Source organism: Sander lucioperca, chromosome 15 (assembly GCF_008315115.2).
Source record: "Sander lucioperca isolate FBNREF2018 chromosome 15, SLUC_FBN_1.2, whole genome shotgun sequence".
Classification (NCBI taxonomy): Eukaryota; Metazoa; Chordata; class Actinopteri; order Perciformes; family Percidae; genus Sander; species Sander lucioperca.
The window spans coordinates 18,148,751-18,174,205 of NC_050187.1; the positions used below are offsets into that span (position 1 = coordinate 18,148,751).

At 38.2% G+C, this 25,455-nt stretch overlaps 2 protein-coding genes and 1 long non-coding RNA gene across 8 annotated transcripts in view; 2 read left to right on the forward strand and 1 right to left on the reverse strand.

The window, feature by feature from the left end:
* On the forward strand, positions 1-9,718 carry bmp5 (bone morphogenetic protein 5). Its single transcript, XM_031303509.2, has 7 exons — positions 1-1,264; positions 3,645-3,837; positions 7,080-7,228; positions 7,582-7,779; positions 8,240-8,316; positions 8,427-8,537; positions 8,675-9,718. The coding sequence occupies exons 1-7, from the start codon at positions 769-771 to the stop codon at positions 8,822-8,824; spliced, it is 1,374 nt and encodes a 457-aa protein (XP_031159369.1). The 5' UTR covers positions 1-768; the 3' UTR covers positions 8,825-9,718.
* On the reverse strand, positions 4,073-19,168 carry LOC116052735. The gene is made up of 5 exons (XR_004105632.2): positions 18,861-19,168; positions 16,036-16,142; positions 7,564-7,701; positions 7,074-7,219; positions 4,073-4,545 (listed from the first exon to the last, which is right to left on the reverse strand). It is a non-coding gene; the product is annotated as an uncharacterized LOC116052735 (long non-coding RNA).
* The window catches only part of hmgcll1 (3-hydroxymethyl-3-methylglutaryl-CoA lyase-like 1), a 16,587-nt gene continuing 5,675 nt past the window's right edge, over positions 14,544-25,455 (forward strand). Inside the window, exons 1-9 of one of the 6 annotated variants that reach the window (XM_035992750.1) lie at positions 14,544-14,666; positions 17,576-17,741; positions 19,857-19,934; positions 20,429-20,536; positions 20,915-21,010; positions 21,195-21,343; positions 22,167-22,280; positions 22,506-22,569; positions 22,795-22,983. In XM_035992750.1, coding sequence (XP_035848643.1) covers positions 17,646-17,741; positions 19,857-19,934; positions 20,429-20,536; positions 20,915-21,010; positions 21,195-21,343; positions 22,167-22,280; positions 22,506-22,569; positions 22,795-22,983 — 894 coding nt within the window. In that variant the 5' untranslated portion in view covers positions 14,544-14,666; positions 17,576-17,645. Of the gene's footprint in view, positions 14,667-17,422; positions 17,742-18,489; positions 18,870-19,856; positions 19,935-20,428; positions 20,537-20,914; positions 21,011-21,194; positions 21,344-22,166; positions 22,281-22,505; positions 22,570-22,794; positions 22,984-25,455 lie in introns of those variants that run through there. The other 5 variants (XM_031303517.2, XM_035992751.1, XM_031303522.2 and 2 more) reach the window with 5 other exon arrangements.

Below are 25,455 nucleotides of genomic sequence, written 5' to 3' on the forward strand. Positions count from 1 at the left end.
CATGTTTTAGCCAATACCGTATTAAAACAGGATCCTTGTTGGTGGTGGTGCAGCTAGAGCGCTCTCCCATAAACACGCGGACTTCAATAAGTTGAGGTGATTAAAAGGCTCTGTCATTATTCTTTCACTCGTTAACACGGGCTCTCGGATTTCAAGTGTCTCCTTTTACACTCCTGAGCCGCCACATTCATCATGGGACTGGGCTGAAGTTTTATTGCTGCCGCGAGAGGTGGATGCAAAAACAAAAGTTGAGTGTGGGATGGACTCAGAGGGCAACTAGCCCCAATACCCTCTCTCTGAGGGAGGGAAAAAAGAAAAAATGCGAGTCGGGGCATGAGTCGAGCTCTTTTCTATTCATTTTTGACACAGTTCAACACATTTCATCCACTGGAAACTCCGGGTTATACCTAGACGTTATGGGCGTACCTACGTGTTTCTGCATCACAGAGGAGTAAGGTGAGGGACGGGGTCACAGCTCCATAAATACTTGGTGTGGCAGAGGCTTTGGATGGACCCTGGAGGAGTAAATGCTGCTGGAAGAAGCTCGCGCACAGGAGAGGAGCGGCGACTTTTCTGCAAGCTGATACCTCATTTGTAGAAGGGCTGAATGGTAAAAAGCCTCCTCAGTTACCACCGTGAAAGTTGTGGTGCCTCTGCCTAATATGGCAAGTCTATGAGTCCGTATTGGCAGAGATATAAATTGTTTTATATTTCTCACAGAGTGCGATGTAGTTCAACTTCACACCCCAAAGTGAACTAGTTGTCAAGATGACAGCGCTTACACCTCTGAACCGTGCTGTACTTGGACTTGCGTGGAGCTGCTTGAGTTTTCTGTCCTGCGCCCATTGCGGGTTAAGTGACAACCATGTGCACTCCAGTTTTATTTACAGGAGGTTGCGCAATCATGAACGTAGGGAAATCCAGAGAGAGATCCTCTCCATCCTGGGCTTGCCTCACCGTCCGAGGCCCTTCTCTCCCGGAAAGCAGGCGTCCTCGGCGCCGCTGTTCATGCTCGACCTGTACAACGCCATGGCCGTGGAGGAGGAGGAGGGGGTGCAGCCGGGCACAGTGAAGAGCTTCAGTGCCAAGGCTCAAGGGCACTCCAGGAAAGGTTACTACAGCCCCCAGCATGTCGCCGGTTACTCCCGTGTGGCACAGCCTTACCGAGCGGCCCCTCTGTTAGGCCACAGCCCCGCGCTCACCACAGCGCACGACACCAACTTTCTCAATGATGCCGACATGGTTATGAGTTTTGTCAATTTAGGTAAGTGGCATTAAAGTCTTAACTCAATATTAAGTAATTAAACGAAATTAGCTTGCAGGCCAGGTTCTAATATTATTTAGAATAGAGAGATCAACAAGTTTTAAATCATCTCCAACTCACATTTCTCTTCATCTCCATTCCCTCCACTGTTAAGAAACATTAATAATACTGATTTTACCTGGATGCACTTTATCTGTGTACTTGATGAAAAGCCTGATATTTTGTACATTTAGTGCAATTTTTGTCCAATCCATGCAGACAAGGACCTAGGAATTACTGCAGCATTAAAGCCTTCATCCATATAATTCAAGAGTATTTCAATTCATTCATATGATTATTGGCCTGTCTGCTGTGTTGCTATCATCACATGCAGTTTTTGACACGTGTAGATTTGTTTAAATAATCTGAGATGTTGTTGTTAACTCTATAAAACTGTTTTTTTTTTAATCTAAATGTAAATAAGTATATTTTCAGACATCAGTCAGTTCGCTTGCTTTAGCCTTGTGTAAAATAGTCAGCATTTAACAGAATTAGGCCCAACATTTTGACCTTTTACCAATTTGTGCTGCTATGTATTAAAAAGCAGCAGATCTGTATAATGATTGTGTTTGTTCAGTAGCAGCGACCCTTAACCCAGCAGTTCAGAGCACCTTATCAGATGACTGTCTGACATTGAGAAAATTGGTCTAAATGATTTCCTGTTATTAAAAGGGGAGTGATATTGACTGATGCCTTCATTTCTTGAGCTTCTGTCACTAAGAGAAAGCAGTAGCTCTATTCTTCATATTTGTGTTATTTGGATCATTTATTGTTCTCTAATGAGAATTAAAATATTAAGCATGCCGCATAGAAAGTTACTCAAAAATGAAATATGATGCAGCATTGCAGAATCCCAAATGAAAGATTAAAAAAATCACCATAAATAATCTTAAAATAATGTTAAGGATTTTATTTTCTTAAATATAGAGAAAAACATACAAGTGAATTTGTAGAGTTACTTGGAAGTATAATCCCTCACCTTGGCCTGAGCCCATCTGTTTCCACTTACCACTATACCAGGGCATGTACACTGTCAGCCTTGAAAGCTCTGCTCTCGTTCTGGGGACTGTCAGTGAAGTGTTCAATGGGGCTCTGTCTTTATTACAGTACACTCAAATATAGCTACTGACCTCAACTGTTTTAGAAACGTCCATGTGGCATTTCATGCAGTTTAATATGCTTACTGTAACCATTTGAACTTTCAGTGTATGAATAAGAAGTCAGAAAATCCATACACGTACATGAGATTGTATGCAAGCGGAAGATAAAACACACCAGTCATTTATAAATCTTGTTCACAAATTATGGATACTGTCCTGGTAGAACAACCTGAATCCAATTAATATGCGACGCATCAACAATGCGCACGGCTCTAACTTACCAGTGAGTGAAGTCAATATTATTTAATCTTTATTTTAAGGTTAAATGCTCCATGCTCTCAGTGGCACCTCTGCTTCAGATTACTGCCTGTGGCTAATATAATGGAACACGCTCACTGGGTAAAAGTCAGACCTGACCTCTGACCTGTTTGTGCAAAGTAACCGCAGACGTTCTCTTCAGATAAAATATCAGGGAAATGCACTACATGATATCACCAAGGATATCAGAAAATCCACTAACCTCAGCCACATGCCTCTTTTCTGCTACTAGGCAGGGGTGTGAGACATTTAGCAGACACTTTTTTAGTGTTACACTGAGGCTCTTTGATTAACAAAGTAATTGAATATCTTTTTGTATTTCCATGCAGCAAAATATAAAAATATTTTTACATCATATAAGTTTTTAATTTTCAAAAATGACAGGCCTAAAAAGATATCTTATGTTACTCATTATAGTAGAACTATTTAGTTTTAAAGGTAAAGGGTCATTAGACATTGTATGAAACCTACAGGAGGTCAGTATGAGGTCAGAAATGAGGTCAGAGTAAGACGCTCACATGACGTTGAAGAATCCTGTCTGGTCTTTTCTCTCACTTGAGGAGCAGACGAAAGTGTCTTTAATTGAAATCAGCCTGTTTTTCTTAACTGACAGCCCATTCATCATGGCCAGAGAATGCAGTTAGGCACACAGTAGAGGGCCTGTCTGGGAACTGCTACCTGTATTCAGTTGACTGATTTAATGAACTGGAAAGTGCTTTTGTAGGTAGTCAAAATGTTTAGATTGGACCTGGAATGTAAAAGAAGATGTGATAAATTACTCTTTTTCTGTGCGTTACTGCTGGCATATTTTCTCCTTAGAGAAACGCATGTGGTGGTTTACAAGTTAAAGTCATATTTTTTGATCAGTGTGAGCTTTGCTGCCAGTAAAAATGAAATTCATCATAAAATATTTGCTTTTCCAGTGGAAAAAGATAAAGATTTCTCTCACCAACGAAGACACTACAAGGAGTTCCGTTTTGATCTGACTCAGATCCCGGACGGAGAGGCGGTGACTGCTGCAGAGTTTCGGATCTATAAGGACCGCAGTCATGCTCGCTACGACAATGTTACTCTGATGGTTACCATATATCAAGTCATCAAGGAATATCAAAACAAGTAAGTACCTAATCAACCAAACACAAACATTAAAGGCAGTGGTGGAAGTAGATTTACTTCAGTACTGTACAATTTTGAGCTACATGCACTTTACTTAAGTATTTACATAATTTACACTTATACCCCAAACAATTTTATTCATCGTCATATTGTATTTTTTACTACAGTTTATTTAACATTTATGTGACGGTACAGTATATTTTACATACAAAATACATGACCAGCATCCAAATTAAACTACCAACAATATATAAAGTAGTTAAAATTAGCTCTACGTCCACCAGCTAAAACATTAAAAATGCTGCTTTCTAATCAGAGATTTTAGTCCATTAATCCTCTGACAGGGCCCTGAGGAGCACTTTTACCCCATGCAGTTATCTTGATTCACAGTTTAAAAGGGAAATAGTCAAACAGCTATTGTCTTGCACCGTTAAAACTTTCCACTCTCACAGAATGCCCTTCTATCTCCAACTCTGCTCTCTTTCATTCGCACCATGTCTGCCTTACAAATATAGTTCTCGGATAAAGAGAACTCCATTAGCAAGTTGGCCACTTATGAAGCTTGGAAGGTCCATCAGTTATCACTCGTCTTGTGTTGCCTGCCAAGCTGGCCGTGTCCCAGATGAAACCATGAGGGCCCACAATAGGGGGGGGAAGGGGCTCCCTCGGGTGCTCCCGTGGTCACTGTTATGCCCACCACCTGCCTGTCTTAACAATATTCCGGAAGTTTAAACCATGACATAGCTGAATACACAAGGGTGTACTTAAAAGTGGGCCCACATTTGCTTGCCAAAAATGTGTGTGGGTGATTGAAGGGGAGATATGGCCCTCCTGGGCTTTGAAAAGGTCCAAGTCAATGGACTCTGCCATCTTAAAGGGGAAGACTGCTTAGTCTAGGTTTTCACACACGTTTTCATGGGGAATAGTGTGTTTGAGTTAGTTTTCACAAAGAAGAACAATTATTTCTCAGTGCAAGAAATATTAGAAACAATATTAGAGTATGTGATTTTAATGAACATCGGAAGTGATTTATATTACATGTGTACTATCAGTTTGTAAGCCATAATCATTATTTCATGTTTGTTTTCAACATATCAGTCAGAATGTTAATACTGTATACACAAAGTGATCACTGCCAACAGGTTTCGGTTGGTTATTTCTAAAAAAAAAAAAAGTTGTGTACCAACTTATAGTATGGTTACTGTAAGTTAGCAGTTAGTGGTTTTAAGTACCAAATTAAAACCGCTTTGTTGGGGAATCCTAATGGCTTTTTAATAATAAAATAGTGACCATGTACAGTAATAGCAATGTCCCCAGTTTAAATTCAGCCAGGGACCCTCTCCCCTCACTTCCTGTCAACAGTACTTCATCTACTAATCACTTTGTTAGGGTTAAGTAAAGGTTGCAGTAAATGTTAAATACAGTAAACTACTACTCACTACTAGTATGAGATTGAACTTCAGATGATGGGGTTAAAGGTACCCTGTAAAGTTTTTCTTCTAAACAAACAAAGTAATGTGTATATTCACTCTTTCTTGCCTAAACACATGGTGGGGGTCTAATGAACGCGTTGAATGCATTTACTTTCTTTTATAACGTTTGCAAAGTCGATTTTTGTTAGAATTTGAAACAGTTTACATCCATGTTTGCTTGCTAGCAGTTTTCTTCTTCAGTGCCGTTGTTGGCGCATTGCTAAATATTTTGGTACTTTATTGCCACTAACTGTCGATCGGGGGAAACCATCGTCCTTGAGCACATGAACAAAACAAAACTAGGACCTCTTAAAAACATATTGATTCAACTACGCACCGCCCTGACCTCTTTTCACTCCACTATATCAACGTCACTCTGTCTTGCACTAGTACTACTGCTACATTTACTGCACTGAACTTTGCAACTGAACATAAATTGCTGATGGAGAATAGTGGCACATGAACATAATTTGCAGGAGACAGACTTTTCTAAAAAAGAGAAGTTACCTCTATCCCTGATCCACTCACTTTAACTCACTCTCTGTGGAACAGTACATCCAGTAATCACAGATAAAGGGGCAGGATAAGCATTTTCCTCTTGGATATGGCTATGGGAATAGTGAATACTTAGCTACACAAACTAAATTATCACAGGATATGAGCTTAATACTGTACATTTCAAAGAGGAAGTTCACCGGTATGTCACTCATAAAGATTGACCTTGTGGAATTCCACATGAGGTTTAGTTTTATTACACCTGTAATAAACACATGAATAATTTCTGAACTATCGGGGCCACATGGAAAATCTTGGTTCTCTCTGGCCAGCACAGTGTAACCACAAAAAAAATGAACAGGCGCTGCTTTATCCGATCTGCCACTTGAAAGGAATCTAATGCAAATTGGAAGCGGGGCATTTTCAACTTTGGGTTTATGGATGCCTTATGTCAGGCTCATGTTAAAAATAAATGAGGGCTGATATTCATAACTCCTGAAATGTCGTGCCCATCAAATAGCTGAAATCTTGGCACATGTTATACCACACAACTCTGCAGTTTATTACAAGCCATAGCTTCTTCGACAATAGTGGCGCTGCTTTCTTTTTATCTCCAGTACAAAGCTGGTATGCAAAAATGACCAAATTACTCTTACACGCCAAATCTCCAGTTTTTAATATACTGAAAGCCTTTTTTAGAGAAGAATGTTTGGTTTCAAAAGGATGAAGAAATGAAGAAACTAAAAACAGCCACTCCGATTGTTGGCTTCTGCTACAGAGTCTGGGCTAAAGCATCCATTTGTGATCAGTCAGTGATACCTCGTTTATCAGTTTCAGTTTAATAAGACCTCTTGGACCCAGTTTAAATGTTGTCAAAGAAGCATATGGTTTCCTTTTTGTGTGCCATTAAATCTTTGCAACATTAAGGTGCACAGACAATTTTTATTTGTTTGAGAGCTTAACTTACTGTAGCAAGCACTGAGGTTTTGTAATTTGTTTATAATGCAGCAGTAAAGTGACCACATTCTTTTCACTGGCACCTCTCCACAACGCAGGAGTAATAATCTTGAAAACCAACATACCCACAGAGACTAAAAATTAGACAATAAATGATACATTTGAAATAAATAGAAGACATACTGTATGCTGTTTTTGTTGTGTAATAGCAGTTGCTGCTTGCATGCTAGGTATTGTACTGGCTGTTTGTGTGTGCATTATTTTAACTGCTGTTTATTTAATGCAGATGTTCGTTTCATTGTTTTTTATTACCTTCAGAGATGCAGAGACGTTCTTGCTCGACTCCAAAAAGGTCCAGGCATCCGATGGGGGCTGGCTAGTGTTTGACATCACAGCCACCAGTAACCACTGGGTGATGAACCCACAGCAGAACTTGGGCCTGCAGCTCTGTCTGGAGACTATAGATGGCAAGTGAAGTTCAGTTTTTCTTTCTATGGATTTGTTCCTGTACTTTAACACACTCTTGGAAGAAGGTCAGGAAGATAAGGAAGTTTAAGACAATCCACAATGTCTGCATTTGATTTTTTTTTTTCTTTTAACTCATTGACCTCAGGACAAATGTGACTTGTTTATTTGACAATCTGTGGATTATTGTATTATTTACCACCAATAAATGGCCATGAATGCACAAAACAGACCAATGGCTTGACATTTTATTTGTATAGATACTGGATTTACCTTGAAAGCAGTCATAAAATGGTACAAAATCCTATTATTCTTTTATTTTGAAAGTTTTATTTACCTCCTGTTTTTTTTAAAGGCCGAAGTATCAACACAAAATCTGCTGGAATCATTGGGAGGAACGGGCCCCAGTCCAAACAGCCTTTCCTGGTTGCTTTCTTCAAGGCCAGTGGGGTGTTGCTTCGCTCTGTCAGAGCTGCTGGTGGGAAGAAAAAGAACCACAATCGCAATAAATCTACTAATCAACAAGAAGCATCTAGGGCACCAAAAACTGGAGGTGTGTGCACTTTTATTATGTAGTTAAGATGCTACAGTAGTTATTTTATCCTATACACATCTGATCTCTCAATGAGATACATTTAATGACATCCTTTTGCCCTGCTTGCCATTGTTCCATCAGACTGTCCATCCCTTAGTCAGACTAACCAACTTGATTTCCAGCAGCAAGATATCCCTATAATTACTGGGCCAGATTGCACAGTGATAACACCTGGAAGTCAAAACTTAAAGGAACATCCATTTGTTTTTAATAGTATAACATGAATAGGAAACATTTCCAATTTATCACAAGGGACGATCTTGTGTACTTCCAAAAGACTACATTCATGGACTGCATTCTAGTGCATTTGTCCAGAAGCTTTATAGACAGTGTTGTGCTAACCTTCCTACAGTAAGAACACACAAAGATAAAACATGCAATGCTTTCTTTTATGATTAATACCCTTTTATTTTTTCAGATTACAACACAAGTGAACAGAAGCAAGCCTGCAAGAAGCATGAACTTTACGTCAGTTTTCGAGATTTGGGCTGGCAGGTAAGACAAAATGATTTCACATCTCAAAACATTTATAAAACTAACAAGGAACACAATGAGCAATGCATTTTGATTGTCATAAATAAAGGAAGCTCTTTTTTTTGGTCAAGGATTGGATCATTGCACCTGAGGGCTATGCTGCTTTTTACTGTGATGGTGAATGCTCTTTTCCACTCAACGCACACATGAATGCAACAAATCATGCAATTGTGCAAACCCTGGTTAGTATTCTTTAGAGTGCATTGCATGTGTGTATTGCAATAAAAATCCTGTTATAAGCTACCATAATGTTCTCAGCAGATATAATTCATTTGAAACTCACTGCTGTTGCACCTCTACTTTATGCTCTCATTTATAGGTTCATTTAATGTTTCCTGACAATGTGCCAAAGCCATGCTGTGCTCCAACCAAGCTCAACGCAATATCAGTGCTTTACTTTGATGACAGCTCAAACGTAATCCTCAAGAAATACAGAAATATGGTAGTTAGGTCTTGTGGTTGCCATTAGTGGCCGGGCTAACTTTAATTTATGCTATCTGGTATGGGAATCGCTGGAAAACACATCTGCTTCAGGTGTGATGTGATGTACAGTATTATGTATATAGAGTTGTATTATCTAATTTATTTTCTTTTTTTAAAATAGCACTGAATATTGTGATATTTAAATGATTAGGACAAAATGTTGATTTTACTTTATGTCAGTTATCAGTTAACTTTTGTGTCCATTGGCATATACTCCCTCTTTAATAACATCTGTATAACTTTTATGAGTTACCTATTCACTGGAGTCATCATGATACATGAGATCAGTTCCCCTTCTGCTTGTTTTTCCCCTTTTACAATATGCTTGCCTTGTGCTTTAAATGCTCACTGAGCTAGAATTATACATTTACGTTTGTCAGTATATAATGTGTTTTTCTTCAACGCTAATTTTTTCTCTTAGTTTGTCTCCATTATGGACCCACAATTGATGATGCTCTGAGCAATAATATCATAATTCATACAGGCTGTTGGAAATCTTGTTAATCAAATTGGATCACTTGAAGAAGAAAAAATAGTGAGTGTTCTCTAATGTAAATCCAACTGCACAAAGCTATTTTCAAGCTGCCACTGTCTTTCAGCAATGATACTTTTTCACCCTTCCAAGCCAGCTTTTTTTCATAAGAGTCTGTGTTCACAGAATGGGGTTATGTCAGTCTGGAATGAAACTCTTATAATGTTGAGCGTTTACTTCTGAATGTTTTACAAATTAGGTCATTTTTTAAACAATGTTTATGTAAATTTCTTCCATAAACACTGTTTTCTCATTCCTCTGTGGACTAGCTGCAAACATCTTGCTTGGGGAAAGTATATCTTATTGTAGAGTGTTGTGTATTTTAATAAATGTAACACTTGAAAACTCTTATTTTTTGCTTGCCCTTTACTTGACCTTGCAGCTTTTCTTTATCTCCATTTATCACCCTAAACTATATGCAGAAATGCATTTCCCCCCCTCCTCCAGCTGCAAGTCCTCCAGCCTTTTCAAATTCAAGTTGTCCTTTTGTATTTCTGTTTGGAGTTCTCCGGATGTTTTACACACTGTTGCCAGACTACCATCTCAGATTTATAAATGTTTGACAAGTATGATATAAACTAGAGGTCCACCCACAGAGCCTGTTGACATGCTCTTGGGGAGTGGTAATGCTAGGGGTACAGTGCTGTGACCTCCAAAGACAGCCCAAAAGGGTGATTATCATGAGGCTGCCAGCAGAGAAAGGTATATTATTTTGTAAGCAATCCCTTCCTGATTACAGGGAAAGATACCATAAATCACATGACTTATGTGATCTGTATGACACACCTCTGCTTGCTTGCATTTCCTACACTCATGTTTTGGATGTTGCCATCTGCTCAGAGCTAAGATTCATCCCTGAAAAAACAAAGAGGAGACCATAAACTAAACTTAGCAAGTGTTGTGGCATTCACCTCCTCATTCAGGATAAGCATAATTTCCAGAAAAATGCGAGCACACGTGCTATTTTCAGAGAAGTACTCTGGTTAGGCAGGGATTTTCAGTGGTCTTGGAAATCTAGGGATTAGGTTATGGATTAATATTTGTTTACACAACTGTGTTGACCTTCACTGAACACAGGATATGTACTGTTGCACTTTTCTCCCCCTACCCTCCCACTTCTATAAGAAAAAAATTCTCTGACATGGCAGAACATTGAGTGACTGTATTTCACTTAATTAAAAGCAGTGGCTGGCCTGCCCAGATGTTATGTGGGCTCCATCTAAAAGGAGTGTTGACATTCAGTGAATAGAGGAGGCCACCTGCTAACTTAACTCTTGGCTTGAGGGCTGATTTGCATTCCTGCGGCCTGTTGCCTGGCATGATTACTCCTAGCACTTCACAATCCCATCTACTGTTTAATATCATGGATTCTTTCCAATTCAGCTACATTTCTTCCTTTTCTGTAACGCGGGTACGGCTATGAATGAGCTCCTATTTGAGGTCTCCAAAACTGCACAGCCCTCTCGACAGCAAACCTTCTGACCACATGAAAGGAAAGGCTAACAATTGTCATACTCAGTGCAGATTAATACAGTGGCCCCTTCTCCTCTGAGACCCCTGTGGTCCAAAACAGGCTGTAGTGAGTCAGAGGTGCCTTGACATTCATCAGATCAGCACTTCCACTTCTGAAACATGGTGGAAAAAGGTCACAACCCATCACAGTTTACTTTTCATGAAGGGTTACTTGTGAATTTTTCATAAATCATGCTCTCCAGTTTATAGTATTTGTCACAACAAATTGTTGGCTTGACATGAACACATTTACATCATGTGTTTTCAGGTGCTGATATTAATATTTTTTTTCTACCACAAACATGTTTATTCTCTTAACCTGATTGAGAAAACAGACGTGTCTATGTGAGCAGCTGTTAGGAAAATGTTCTTTTATTCAGCAAATTTGAAATATGTATTGAGGAAACATCATCTTGAAGCTCTAAAAAAGGTCAGAATTGGCTGTCTGTCAAAAGTCGCAAATGCTTGATAATTTAGGTAATTTTTTTTTTTATCTAATCCAAACCATCGCAAGGAGGAAATATGTCGACAAATACTGCAGAACAAAAAGCTGATGTTAACAAGCCGCTGATCTTAGACCACCGACAGAGGAGTTTGTGCTAGAGGCATCTCAGAGATGTCCTCACAGATTAAATCACAGAGGCTGCAATATTTTGTAGTCTGTTTTCTTTTTACAATAACGGTTAGAGCCCACTTTTTGTGGAGTCGTCATTCTAAGATTCTAAGAGAAAGGGAAAAGTAACTTTTCCTCATTATGTATGGGAAAACTCAACTTCTTATTTTGAACAGTGCATTTTTCTATGCCAATGGCTCCTAACCCTCTTTAAGGCTTTCCAACCTTGTAAAACACTTCCCATGATGATTTATTTATAGTCTATTTAAAGTGTTTTGAGTAGTTATTCATTTTGTAAACAAGTGTTCTGGATGAGAACATTTGTATTTGAAATGAAAATCAAATGTGGTCAGTAGTCCATGAAAGAAAAGTTGGATTTTACACAAACATACTCATAAACTAAACATTTGTTCACAGTCTTAATAGAGTTTAAGATGCCAGTTACTGTAAAGGCGCACTTCTAGTTAAATGTTATAAATATATGTCATTAATGTGCTTGATTAGTGGTACAGTCGGCTCTAATGCAGGCAGGCCAGATGATTGACATGATGCTTATTTTTATCACATTTTGGTCAATCTAATACAACTACAAAACATAATAGTTATTGTTCATTTGGTTTAGTATATCCATGTTTCTTCAATTTACCCTCTGTTAACCAGAGATATTTTTCTTTCTGAGGCTTAAAGTTTATTTTGAAAGTGTCATCTTGCAGTCCATCCACAAGGCAAGTGAAATTGTATCTAATAAAAATGTTGTGCAGTTTACCTAATTCATCTCCCCACATATGGTTCTCCTTACTTGTGTTCTGTGGGTGGGCTCTGACTTCCATGCAGCTCAATCAGTCGCTCTTGAAAAGAGAGACCATATGGGTCGCATTTTTACATGTTGTTTGGTATGACAAGGCTGCAGAAGGACCAGCGAGGAATGTGTCCCGACAGAGGGCAACACAGAAACACTGCTATGTTTGCTTGTTATTCACATATGCACATTAGCTTCCCCAGCCAGAGAAGAGAGGGGTTTTGGGATCTCAGAGTTACAACAGACTGTTTGTGAGTCAACTGTCACTTTCCATTACCACTAGAGGTGGCACCTGTGCATTTAAACCATTTATATATATTTTGCCGTATATTATATTATGTGTATATATATATATATATATATATATATATATATATATATATATATTATACCGTATATTTTGAAATCTTGTATTTTTAGTCTGGATTTAACACATGCATTAAAATATAAATGTTAATACAGTTTACCAGTGCTTTTCTGATATGATTCCATAAATAAACTAGAATCATGAATTAAAACCCTCTTTCCACTTTGTGTAACTCTATAACATGTTTTTAACCCAGTTTTTAAAGTAAATCTCAGTTGGGCTTTCCATTTTCTTTTTTTCTATTGCATGCAGCATTTACTGTATGAAACATGTTTTCCTTGAGAATCCAGAAAAAAACATGTGAGTCTGTTAAGATTCTTTTGTGGGTTTGTCTCGGTGGAAATAAAAGCTACTGACATGATATGCTAACAATGTCTGCCTTCTTTTTTATGTGCAAGTTAGTTATGTCCTCCTGTCACCCAGCTATTGTAAAATGTATGGCAGAGAACACATACAACAAAAAAGGTTTAAAGGAGAAATACAAACCAAAGCAGATGCACGGGATATTAACCTGTTTCTGAGGCCAAGGATGTCTATCTTGTACTAATCGTGCTGATTTACTGTATCTCAGAGCTTTCAAACTAATGTTTAAAATGCTGCAAAAACAGGGTACATCAGAAGAACCTGGGCATATCTGGGCACAATCATGAACTAAGGAAAGAAAGAAAGAACCAAAGAAAGACAGAAAAAGCATCTATAAATGTAAACCCTTTCTATTAAAATCTGCTGCTCTATAGTTTTCAACAGTAAAAACAATCCAAAAAGCCAATTTTTGACCAAGTCTTTAAAAGCAAGGCACTCATTCTGAGTTAATCAGTGTCCCTGTAGTAGCCAAGCAAATTAAAGGTATCTAGTGTTTGTACTGTAGATTGTTGTACTTTGCTCAGCAGAACTGCACTGTCACTTTGTCTTGGTAACCTCTCAGCAGATGATTAAAGTAAGACAATAGCACATCTTCCACTATTATATCAGCAAACCTATTTATTAAATAGCTCTTGGACAGTACCTGAAAGCCTCTTAAGTTATGCATGTCTAAACATTCATCAAGTTTTCATTCATCAGTATTTTTTTGGCACCAACTAAAATAAATTCATAGCACCAAGTATCGAAAGAGAATATCGAATGTCTGGTCAGATTCAAAATCTTGTTGACTTGTTGACTATCACAATTTTTCCAATCTGACACTATTTTATCTAGACAAATTGTGTTGCTGCTTGTTTACAAGAGAGCAAGATAGAACTTGAAAAAAATGGGTTTTGTAGAAAATATGTTATGCCTCAAAAGAGTAAGGTACAGTGTCTAAAAAATATGTAGGTATCTGTACCGAAAGTATAGGTATCGTATTGACACTAGTATAGAAAAGAATTCTAACGATCCTCAGCCCTACACCAAGATGCTTGTCACTTTACCAGGTTGATGTTTATCTGTCCTGTCATCGTCTCGCACAATGATAAAAATAATGTACAAAATATGCTACTGTGCCAATTTAGAAAGCAAATAGAGATGTCAACAGCCATCACTTAACCCAGTTCATGTGTATTCTGGCTGTTGTAAATTTTGCTGTGAAATTCAATTTCTCCCATCAAGGATACGGATACACTGAAGGAAATCTCTGTACTTTATGATCCAGTCGGAGCAGTAATCCAGCCATGAAGCCCTCTGTGGTACAATATAAAAATCGGCACAATAAATATGTGGCTGCTTAGAAACATCCGCTTGAATGTATCTTTGACAAAATGGTGTGAACTAGAATCTCGACTAACGTTTATCATTCTGAACAGGCGGGTCCCACAGCCTTACTTTCGGCTGTATTTTACACATCAATGCTTGAAAGTCATGATCATATGTGGACACAACACACAGGTCAGTGGCTTTTGTGACTGAAAGCCACAGGGCGCTCTGTGGTGTGATTACTGTGAGGATAATCTTTAACACACATGCTGTCTCTTAGGGGAGCTGTGGAAAGTTGGCTCAGAGTGGCCAGCCTTCCTGAAGAAACTGTAAGGTAGGCTGCTATTTTTATCAAGGCTGTACATTTTATTTAAAAAAAGTGTTTGTGGTCATTTTTTCTCTTGGTACATAGTCGAATATAATGGAAATGAGATGGGGTGGGGATGCCTTTCATTCCACAAGAGCAAGACTTTTTTATATATGTTCATTCTTTGCTCTTTTTGTACATGATTCAGGTTTAATAATACACCATCAAGTGGTCTGTTTCTGTAGGACTGGGTGTAATTATTCTAACTATATATCCAACAAACCCTTCCATCTTCTCTGGGTATGAAAGACATTTCTATAATTTATATGTCATGACTATTGCTTTCAGGATGATCATCGTGTGCTATTCGCTCGGCATCAGGACTCTCTTGTTGTTACAGTTCAGTTAAATCCATGATGTAGAAATTGAAGACGGATGGAGGATGAAAATTGATTTAATCTGGTTCCTGTTTTCCTTTTCCCACTTTGTTTTCAGTATATATCTGAGAGCTTAAAACCTCTTTCATGCCCTGCCGAAACCTGTACTCTATAAAGAACTGTTTTTCACATCTGTTTCTTTCCTAGTACAAAAAAGAGAATAGTCTCTTTCTTTTATAGGCAACTTTTTTCCAGTTCAGAAACACGTTGTGACATTTGCACTGTTTGATTTTTATTTAATATTTTGAGGCATTCATCATGTGGTTGGTCTCCAAAATCCTCATGTGTAAAATATATTGTTCTCAGGAGACAGCTTACAAACTAGCACGGAAACATCCTTTTTCCTGTTAAGGCGTATCTGTTTGCCTAATCTACACAAACGTAAGAGTATTGTACCTTTACAAAGTTTAACCTAGTAGGAAATAACTTTTTAAGTTTGTGCAGTTGTTTGTATTTGTTAGTAGCTTGCTAATTAGACTAAACTGCTATTTTATTTCACTTAATTATTCTACTCTATTTTCTCTGAACAAAGCGAGCATGTGGGCAGGGATTTCTGAGGTCTGGAACTAGACTAATTTGTTAATGCTGTTGTGATACAAAACTCCTCCATTAGATTTGATTGCCAAATCCCAAAATCCTCCATCCTCTGTACACTCTAAAAAATCTAGTGCTACAACTCATAGATGATTTTGTAAGTAAGACCCAGTAATTTTGTAAGTAAGACCCATTATTCTTATACCATATAAATGTATGTATTACAAAAAAAGGTTATAATCGATGTTTCACAAACATATCAGTGTTGAAACTATGCCCAACTTATAAATATTTCTTATAAAAGGGTTATTTTTCCTGTTCACAGATGTCATGTTATATAGTAATATAGTTATATAAGTTTTTTCTTAAAATGTCAAATTTTCCTCCACTTACATACCATCTTTGACTTTAAAGTTTCCACTCACCTGCATTACATTGACTCCTAAAAGCAGGAAAGCCCCTGAAGGCCAGTTCTTTAAAGTGACCCTCTGCAGCTGGTATTTGTCAAGATAAACCGTAGCTGCCGAGTTTCCTTGAAAGTAGAAATGTTAAAAGGCCAGTTAGGGTTAATTGGTTGATGCAGTTATCACTGATTGAAAATGAGCCATTGAGAAAGCTACTTTTCTCTGAAAATTTCTCTGATAATTTTTCTGAATTGTTACATTATATTTAGCCTAGTTCCCCAACATATTCATTTAAAATGCCCTACATACAGTAGACATACTCACCACTGTGAACTATGGTAGCAGATTTATTATAGAAATAATTTGCACTAACTTTACTTAGTTAAAGGCCAACAAACCACTGAAACCATGGAATTATTTCAAACATATTAATAATTATTTTCAGGCAAATATAGCTACAAAAGAAGATTTTTCTTTCAATCATTGTTGGCAGAAATAATGACCAGCATTGATTTGGTTTAACTAATGTAAAAAGCTATACAAATTTTTTTTTTTAAATATTTAAAAGTTCATGTGTGTGACGTTTTGTGTTGTTCAAAATTCAACTATTAATGTCTGCTGCACTGTTTTTCTGTGCCTAAAAGGACCACAAATAAGTGATTAGAGGCATTACAAAAGAAATGTAAGTGGTGGCAACTGATAGACATCAACCCTGAAGTCTGTTACAAAAAAGGCTTTTTCAGGGCTGATCATATGAGTCGCCCCCCCGAGAGAGAGGTAGAGGTCTCTCATCACAGAGTAGTTTAGCGTGGTGAGATGGTTGAATGCTAGGACTTCATTAAGTCCCTCTATTGTTAACATCTGGGTTCGGAAGAATGGCTCTTTCTCTGGTAAATGTTGCCCTGGCTTAACAAGGGATTTTATTACACCATGCAGTTGACATTGGCAGCAGTGGCACGTCTGGCAATGGAAACCCTTCAACTGTTCAGGTCACAGGAGATCAATCAAAGCAGCCTGTTTCCCTGAAGCCTTCAATTCTCACTAGAACAGGTAGTTGAATGTGTATCTAATTTTGTTGAATCAAGATATAAAACAAACTGTAAGACTTTTTAGCAAATACTGGTTAAAAAGCTTTCACTATTAAGAAAGCACTCAGGTCTTAGCCCATTTATACATCATTTGGAGCCATTTTGCAAACTCTTCTTTCCTTGTTGTACATTTTTTATCTGCCCTGCACCTGCCTTCCCCTTTTTGGATGCACACATTCTTTCTTCTTCCAAAATCTTTCCTCAAAATGCTTCCACAAGAATTCCCAGTTTAAAGTGGAGCACTAATCTCATATATCGCTCCATTTGCCCCCCCCCCCCATCCCCCCATCCCTACCAGGGAGGGGATCAAAACAGATCCCCTCCCTGGTAGGGATGTGGCTGCCATGGCAACTGCTGAATCATCCTTCACCCTCTGCAGCCATCCTCTAATTCCATCTCCTAATGCAGCTAGGCCCTCTGTTTTCTAGGCCTGCATTAGTATATTGATCTGACGCTTCGATTTGCAATATTAGTTGCAGCAGTCTGTGAAGGTTAGTCTCGGAAGACACGGCGGTGCAGCAGGGCTGAGCAGCAGCCATTCGGATGGGTAACGTACCCACTACAGTGAAGCACTGCTTGAGCTATGAGCAACTTATCCAGGACTATCCATGGCTGAAACGCTGGCTGCTGGAAGAGAAGGTGGGCGTTGTTTTTTCTTGTTTCAAATCGGCTGCACATGCTCTGCCACATGACTCTATCATGACAAAGAGGATGCACAGCAGCAGCCACTGATGACGTGCAGCATGCTGCTTATGTAACGGTCCTCTTCAATGGAAATTCTGCTCTACTACTCTTTATATATTACTGTATTTTTAAGGATGCATCTCTCTAAATAAGAATGGTGAATTGTCTTCATCTCTCTGAATTGACTGTATGTGACAAAAGATGCAGGCTATGCTTCTGTTTCTTATGTGTTGTGTGCCTCAACATTATTATTTGATAACAAGAATAATATTTGTTTATTTCAAGTAGACAAACAGGCTGCCCATAGTGGTTCTTTACATTCAAATACTACTCACTGATCACATTTTAAGTTTCTATTTAATAATTAATAGATTTCATATTTGCCATTGAAAAGCACTCAATAAACATGTAACACAGTATGTAGTTTTGCTCATTGCTTTGGTTTTATGGCCTGCACATTTATTGAATGTAGGCTGTAGGCTTCGTTTTTAGTTACCTTTAAAAATAAGAGTAATGTTAGAAATCCCACAGTGTAAAAATACTGAAGTAGCCTATTATAGACAGTAGTAAGTACTGTATTAATGAGGCTACAGTAAGCAGCATATACTTTTTTTATATTTAGTGGAGTTAATTCAAAACTGCAGTCTATTGGTAGTTAAATCTATGACAATCTATCATATTTTATAAATACATGATATTGTGGATTAAAAAGTACACAATTTCCCTTTGAAATGAAGTGAAAGTTTAAGTAGCATACATTGGAACTACTCAAGTAACGTTAACAACATCCAAGTAGCCTAACGTTACCTCAATATAGCCAACTTAGTTAAGTAACGTTACAGTAACGTCAGAGTAAGCTTAACTGTAACGTTACTTGTGAACTAGCTTAGCTAGCTAGCTCATCTAACGGCTCAGCACAGGAGCTAACGTTAAGTAAGTTAGTGTCTTACGTTAGCTAGCTAGCTAGTTAGTGAAGACAGTTTAGTGTCTAGCTAAGCTTAAAACACAGATATTTCTCTCAGAAGTTGGCGGACAGTAAAACGGAGGCACATGAACCGTGACTATTGGACTTACAGGTCTCAGGTAGACAGAAAAAAAACTCCAAATGAGTGCTAATGATGCTCCATGTCTGCTCGAATGAACTGTTTGCTAACACGTTAGCCGTTAGCCATAACACCTGAATGAGCTAACTGCCATATCTTAGCTTGTTTTGTTTCTCTGCTCCCTAGTGGACAAAATCCATGACAAAAATCGATTAGATAACGTTAGCTAAGCAGTAAATGGCACTCACTTTAAGAAGATAGCTAAAGCTTTATAAATTCTATAATCTTTAATCTCTGTTAAGGGAACATATATTATATGTTCTATATATATTGTATATAATGTATTATAGTTTACATTTTATATGATATAATATTTAAACTCAGCAAGGGAATTATGAGGTTCAGACTTCTTTTTACAGTCACTGGTTCAGACCAATGGTTCAGACCAGAAAAATACCTAGATCCTCAGGATATCTTTTGTGGTTTGTGTGGAGTTACCCTTACCTTCTTTCCCAGACTTTCTTTTATGAGACATGTCCTGGGTTTGCATATTAATGTCATGACAGGCTTCTGTTTTGGTTCTTAGGTTTCAGACAGTGGTTCATGTTAGAAATAACATGTCCTGGAGCATCCCACGCCAAAAGCATTACTGACTGATTGTGTTCAGTGTACTGTCTCATGTAGGGCTGTGCTCGATTAAAGAAATTCTTAGTCATTCAATTGTATCGACTAATCGATTAGTTGATTTATTAGTTGTATTAAGATCTGTAAATCTGAGTTTCTCTGCAAAGAGTCATGCAAAAGCACCACTTTAATTCTTGTGTTTACCAGAGATGTGCTTGTACGTTTCTTGGAAATAAGTCATTCAGCATGAATAAAGCATAAAACATGACTAATCGACTAAAGAAATCTAAGTTGACTAAGACAAAAACGACCGATTAGTCGACTAATCGACTAAGAGGGAGCAGCCCTAGTCTCATGTACTTCTTCTTTCTTCTCTCTCTGTTTATCTTTGATATTTTTCCAGACCAATACAGGACATGAGTTTCCAGAGTTTGTAAAAATAGTTGAAGTTGGGCCGAGAGATGGACTTCAAAATGAAACGGTATTCACTGTCATTTCAGTAACGAATCTCTTTTATATTTTTAAATAAGCACCGCTGTTTTGTACATGATCACCCCTGGAAACCCCATGTTTTATACATAAAACAATCTATAACATATGGGTTGTGTGCCATAATTGCCAGGAGCATATGTTTCACATTTTCTTTGCAATTGAATAAGAAAGATGACACGGCTTCTGGCTTAGTTTACTGTGCTTAGCATGTCACTGCTTTATCATTTCCTTATTGTTTGCCTGTAGTTTTACAGATTGCCCTGGATGCAGGGATAATTTTATTTACCACAATGTGTTATTATGAGATATTTGTGTATTATGAGAGATCTTAAAATATTCAGCAAGTGCAAGATTCAGCATGTGAATATAGATGCGATTGGCAAGCAGCGTAGCAAAAGAAAAACTCTGCCAGATATCTGCTTGTTGTACCTCCCATATTGAATCATATCCAGAAAGAGCAGTTTCAGTTTCATTGTTCCCCAGGAAATTGTTCCGACAGGGGTGAAAATCCAGCTGATAGACATGCTCTCAGGAACAGGCCTGCCTGTGATCGAGGCCACCAGCTTTGTCTCTTCAAAGTGGGTACCGCAGGTAATAACTCTTCTTTGTGCACAGCAAAAGAGTGCTGAGTGATTTATTAGGCTCTCTTTCTTGTCTGCATACTACTACTGAAGAAAATCTCCTCCTCTAGTATGCTTGTTGGACCCACAGATGCTTTTGGAAAGAATATTTTAAGATATTCTTCATATAGTCACCCTCTCATTCCCTGTCATAAATTGGACCAATATTTACTTCCTGAAAAAGAGCAAACATGAACATGTCCAATTTTATTTACTGTTTAGTCCTTTAAGAGATGTCTGCTGCCTACAAGCATTTGAAAATATTTGTGCAGGATGATGTATTCACAGATGATGTTAAAGGTTTATTTTTCTACATCATTATTCCCCCCCTCCACCCCTTGTCATTTAGATGGCCGACCACACTGATGTACTCAGAGGAATCCAGAGAGCACCTCATGTTCGGTACCCTGTTTTGACACCTAACATGCAAGGCTTCCAGGATGCCGTAAGCATTCATTTTCAATTCAGCGTGTTGATCTATGCTACAAACCATGGCTATTTACCCATGCTTGTCAATTTGAGTTAACTGTTGGCACTACATTCTTTTTTTCCCCAGATAATTCCTGCACTTGCGTAAGTGTGACTGTTCAAAACTGTTTTACAAGTTCATTTTTCTCTCCTGTTTTAAGGTTGCAGCTGGTGCTACTGAAGTGGCGGTGTTTGGGTCAGCGTCTGAAACCTTCAGTAAAAAAAATATTAACTGCTCTATTGATGAAAGCATGCTGAGGTTTAAGGAAGTCATTAACACTGCCAAAGAGCGACAGATCCCAGTCCGTGGGTTAGTATTCTGGATAATAATTGTCCCTTACAATGAGCGAAAACACATACTGTATCTAACCTTTTACTCACTTTGTGATTGTTGAACCTGATGAACCCATCAAAACAACACTGGATTAGTGTAAACACTGTCACTTTCCAAGTGCCAAATAGTGTTTAGTAGTTACCAAATGGCATCAAATCAAGATCTGGATCTGTTCACCACATTTCATGGAACTCTCATCTGTATGCCTTTAAAATATCTCATGGACAAACAGATGAACAGCCAAAATAACAAAAAACATCAGAATCACCTTCTATCCTCTCTTAAAATGAGCTCTTCCTTTTAACAAGAGCAGGCAACAGTGACACAGTGATTCAAAATGTTGGTTTTTATTTCAGTGATAGGCCCTACAATATAATGTTTTTAGGAATACAGAAACCATAATGAAGCTATAGCATAAGTTCAGTCAGGAAGACTATACCTTTGTATGCTTAGGCCTCCTGTAGTTTTATTTCTTATGCATCTGCATTCAATCCTCTCACACATGCTCATTCATTATTCCTTGCTGTCCTGTCTGGGGCTGTCTGTTCTCATCAGCTGATTACATCAGCTGATCTCATCTATCCAATAGTTCAGCGACACACCTACATTGTTAGCCTATCTTCCTACTGCTGCCTCTGTTTAAATATGATTTTCTCTCTGCCTTTAGTACATTCACGCTTTTACGGCTGTTATGCTGTTTAAATCTGTTCTCTCTGTTGCTGTCAGCTGTCATTTCAGTGAAAATCGTCGCAAATGCCAATTCGCCCCTCCACCTCCCCATCACCACCTGTCTTCACAGATTCATCATCTCCATCAGAATCATCAGCTGCCACCACCACCAGTGTCTTGATTCCATGGGGGGATTTATCTTGCTGCTGATCAGGGCAGACGCCCCACAGTTACAAATCTCCCCGTAGAGTCTAAATCAAAAGACTTTCTGCCATGACTTAATTATGACATATCTTCTGTTTTATTATTTGCTTTACTTCATTCACTTGTCTTTCCTGATTAAAATACCAAAGTAATCAGCCGGTTGAAGTTCTCCATGTTACAGTAAATTGCTGCTACATCCGCAGCAGTTAGTTTTTTATAGTTCATTCATCAAACACATCACATTTTTACAAACGTCCTCTTTCAGATATGTTTCTTGTGCTCTTGGATGCCCCCATGAGGGATACATTGAACCTTCCAAAGTCTCTGAGGTGAGATAAACCTTTTACATTATTCTTATACTTTTATCTTTACAACATTCACTTGAGACAATATTAATGAAATGTTATCACATGTCATTGACATCGCAAATTAGCAAACATTTACAAAATACAGGTTCTAGACATATATACTGAAAGAATATATTTGTTAAGGTCAGCTCTTGTACTGATTTCCTGTTAATGAGAGCACTTTGCAATATTTTCACTATTCTTAAGGTGGCAAAGAGTTTATACGAATTGGGCTGCTATGAGATTTCCTTGGGGGATACTATCGGTGTTGGTACTCCAGGTTCCATGTTTAAGATGCTGCAGAGTGTGATGAAGGAGGTGCCCACCAACGCTCTAGCAGTTCACTGCCATGACACTTATGGGCAAGCACTGCCCAACATCCTTACTGCACTTCAGGTAAGAACTCATAATAATGTATAGAATGAAGAGTCATCTCAAAACTACTACTACTACTACTACTACTACTACTACTACTACTACTGACAATAATGCTTTATTTTGTTATGGTGATTATTATTACAATAATTATTATAACCAAATATTTCACTTAAGACTTGCAAACAAGGACTTACTTTTGTTTTGACAACAAAAATAAGACATTAGCCAAACTATATACAATACCTTTTTATTGCATTTTGCAAAGCTGCACAAACTTATTCACCGTTGACCCCTGTACCTTCATAGTTGTTTTATTATGCAACGGATGATTGTAAAAACCAAAATTAACAATTTATTTGAAACTTCAAGGATACACCCCTGAGCGATCTTATTCACAAGAGGGCCCTTAGACACAAAAGACGTAAACATTAACAATGAAAGCAAAAGAGAAAAACACGGGTAAAGATAATAAAATAAAATAAATTACAAACACACACAGCTCAATTCCTAACCCAGATTTATAGCAATCTATCCATCTTTCTAAAAAGAAATTGTGGTAAAAGTTTACAAGGTGCTGCTCTCTCTGGCAAGACTGTCTTGCCTGACTCTGAGTAAGAATTGCTCAAGGCACCTGGCATTTCTGGAAGTTCTTAAAATAAAAGGGGAACGGCTCCAAGACTGTTCCAAAAGTTGGGTGGAGGGACCTGTGAATTCTGGGAAACGCAGAGGAAGGAGCTTGAAAATGCTCAAAACCTGGCAGACATCAAACAGCCGTCTTTGAAAATATAAGTAAAGGAGAGACCTGACATCTCTGCAAATTTGGTGAAGTAATGTCACTGTGGGATCTCTGAAAAAGGAGACAAATTCTCAGGTGACATGAGCTCTGATAATTCTGGGAGGACAAGCATGAGTCCCGCCTCTTTTATGAGAAGAAAAGTATGAAAATATCCGGATCTTTGTGTGAGGGATGTGAAAAGTGTCAGTACTTTCTCTTTCAGAAGTCTGCAGAGGGCTTACAAAAACTGGCATGGTTAGAAGACGAGGCCCATACCTCAGAGTTGTCCACTGTACTGCCCAAGCACAAGACAGTAATACATCCATCCTCTTGATCCACACATCCTCTCATGTTGAATTGTTACTTTCTGCAATGGCTTGACAAGCATTTTCTGGGCACCTTCTCGTTCACATGCACATCTTTCTCCTCATGATGAATATGAACACTCTTGTGGAGAACCGCAGGACGATTATGGATAAATGCCCAGCCTTTGCATAAATCAATGTTCTTACTCATGATGACATGAAGAGGAGCAACCAGATGTGGAAGCAAAGTCAAGGTGGTGATTCTTGTTCCAGGATATATTTCAAGTTCCTTAAGTAACTGCCAACATTGTAGAGATCACAAGTCCTTTCTGAGGCCTTAAATCATTATTCCTGCTGGGGATAATCTTATGTAAAGAGGCTCCCAATCCATCTCTTTTGACAATTTCGGGGCTGGAGTTACAGTACATTCAAAGACAGCATCTTTTCTTAATTTTTACAAAGAGCAAATCATAGAATCATGCAAAAGGAAGTGAAATTTTCATCAAAATGTTTAATTAGGATTCTGTCCATTTAAGGTTGTTTGAAATCATATCAAAATCAAGTATTTAAGAGCTTACATCTTAAACAAATATTGAAATTATGAGTATGAAGTGTAAAACAATGTGTCGATGTCCAAGTCTTTATGAAACTGACTGTAAACTTGAATCTGCCCTGAGCTTTAATGACAATGTGTCAGTTTACAACATTATGAATGTATCCTCTGTTTTGGGGAGTATTGAGACAGCACAAAACAAATGTGTAGGTTACAATGGGACACAGAAAAGCAGGAACCATCAGTCAACAAGGAAGAGGGGCATTAAGAAACATGATCTAAGCCTCCCCACAAAGCAAGATGATTCACAAACTGCCCACTGAAGAAAAAATCCCAGAATCTTAATGAACATAAGATATTTCCAACGGGCCCTTCCATCACAGTGCACATGTTTTGTAGTGAAGAAGAAGAAGAAAAAAAAGTAATTGACTATTACAGTAATATACAGTACTCTGTTTCCATACAGGTCACAAACATGTAATTAGGTTATAAATCCATGTGGAAGAGCTCTCGTGGTGTTTTTTTTCCCAGCGCTTTTGCCCATAGCAAGTTTAAAACTGACATAAATCCAGACATAAAACAAGGTAACCCAGATATGGCTGTATCAGTTCTCTGGAGCACATTGTCATTGCAGAAGAGGAAGCTCATTGGGGGCTGGGTGGGTCAACAGATGTGAGAGGGTCAGCACAAAGGCTCACCTATTCAGTGTCTGTTGGACAAAGCAACTGAGAGCTAGGTGGATAGAAGGGCCCTGGGGGGCTCCTAACTCATCTGTCGCTTGGCTGTTGAACTCTGACAATGCTGTGCTTAAAGGCCAGTGGAAAATGATCCTTTCATTCGCTCACTGCTGAGCACGT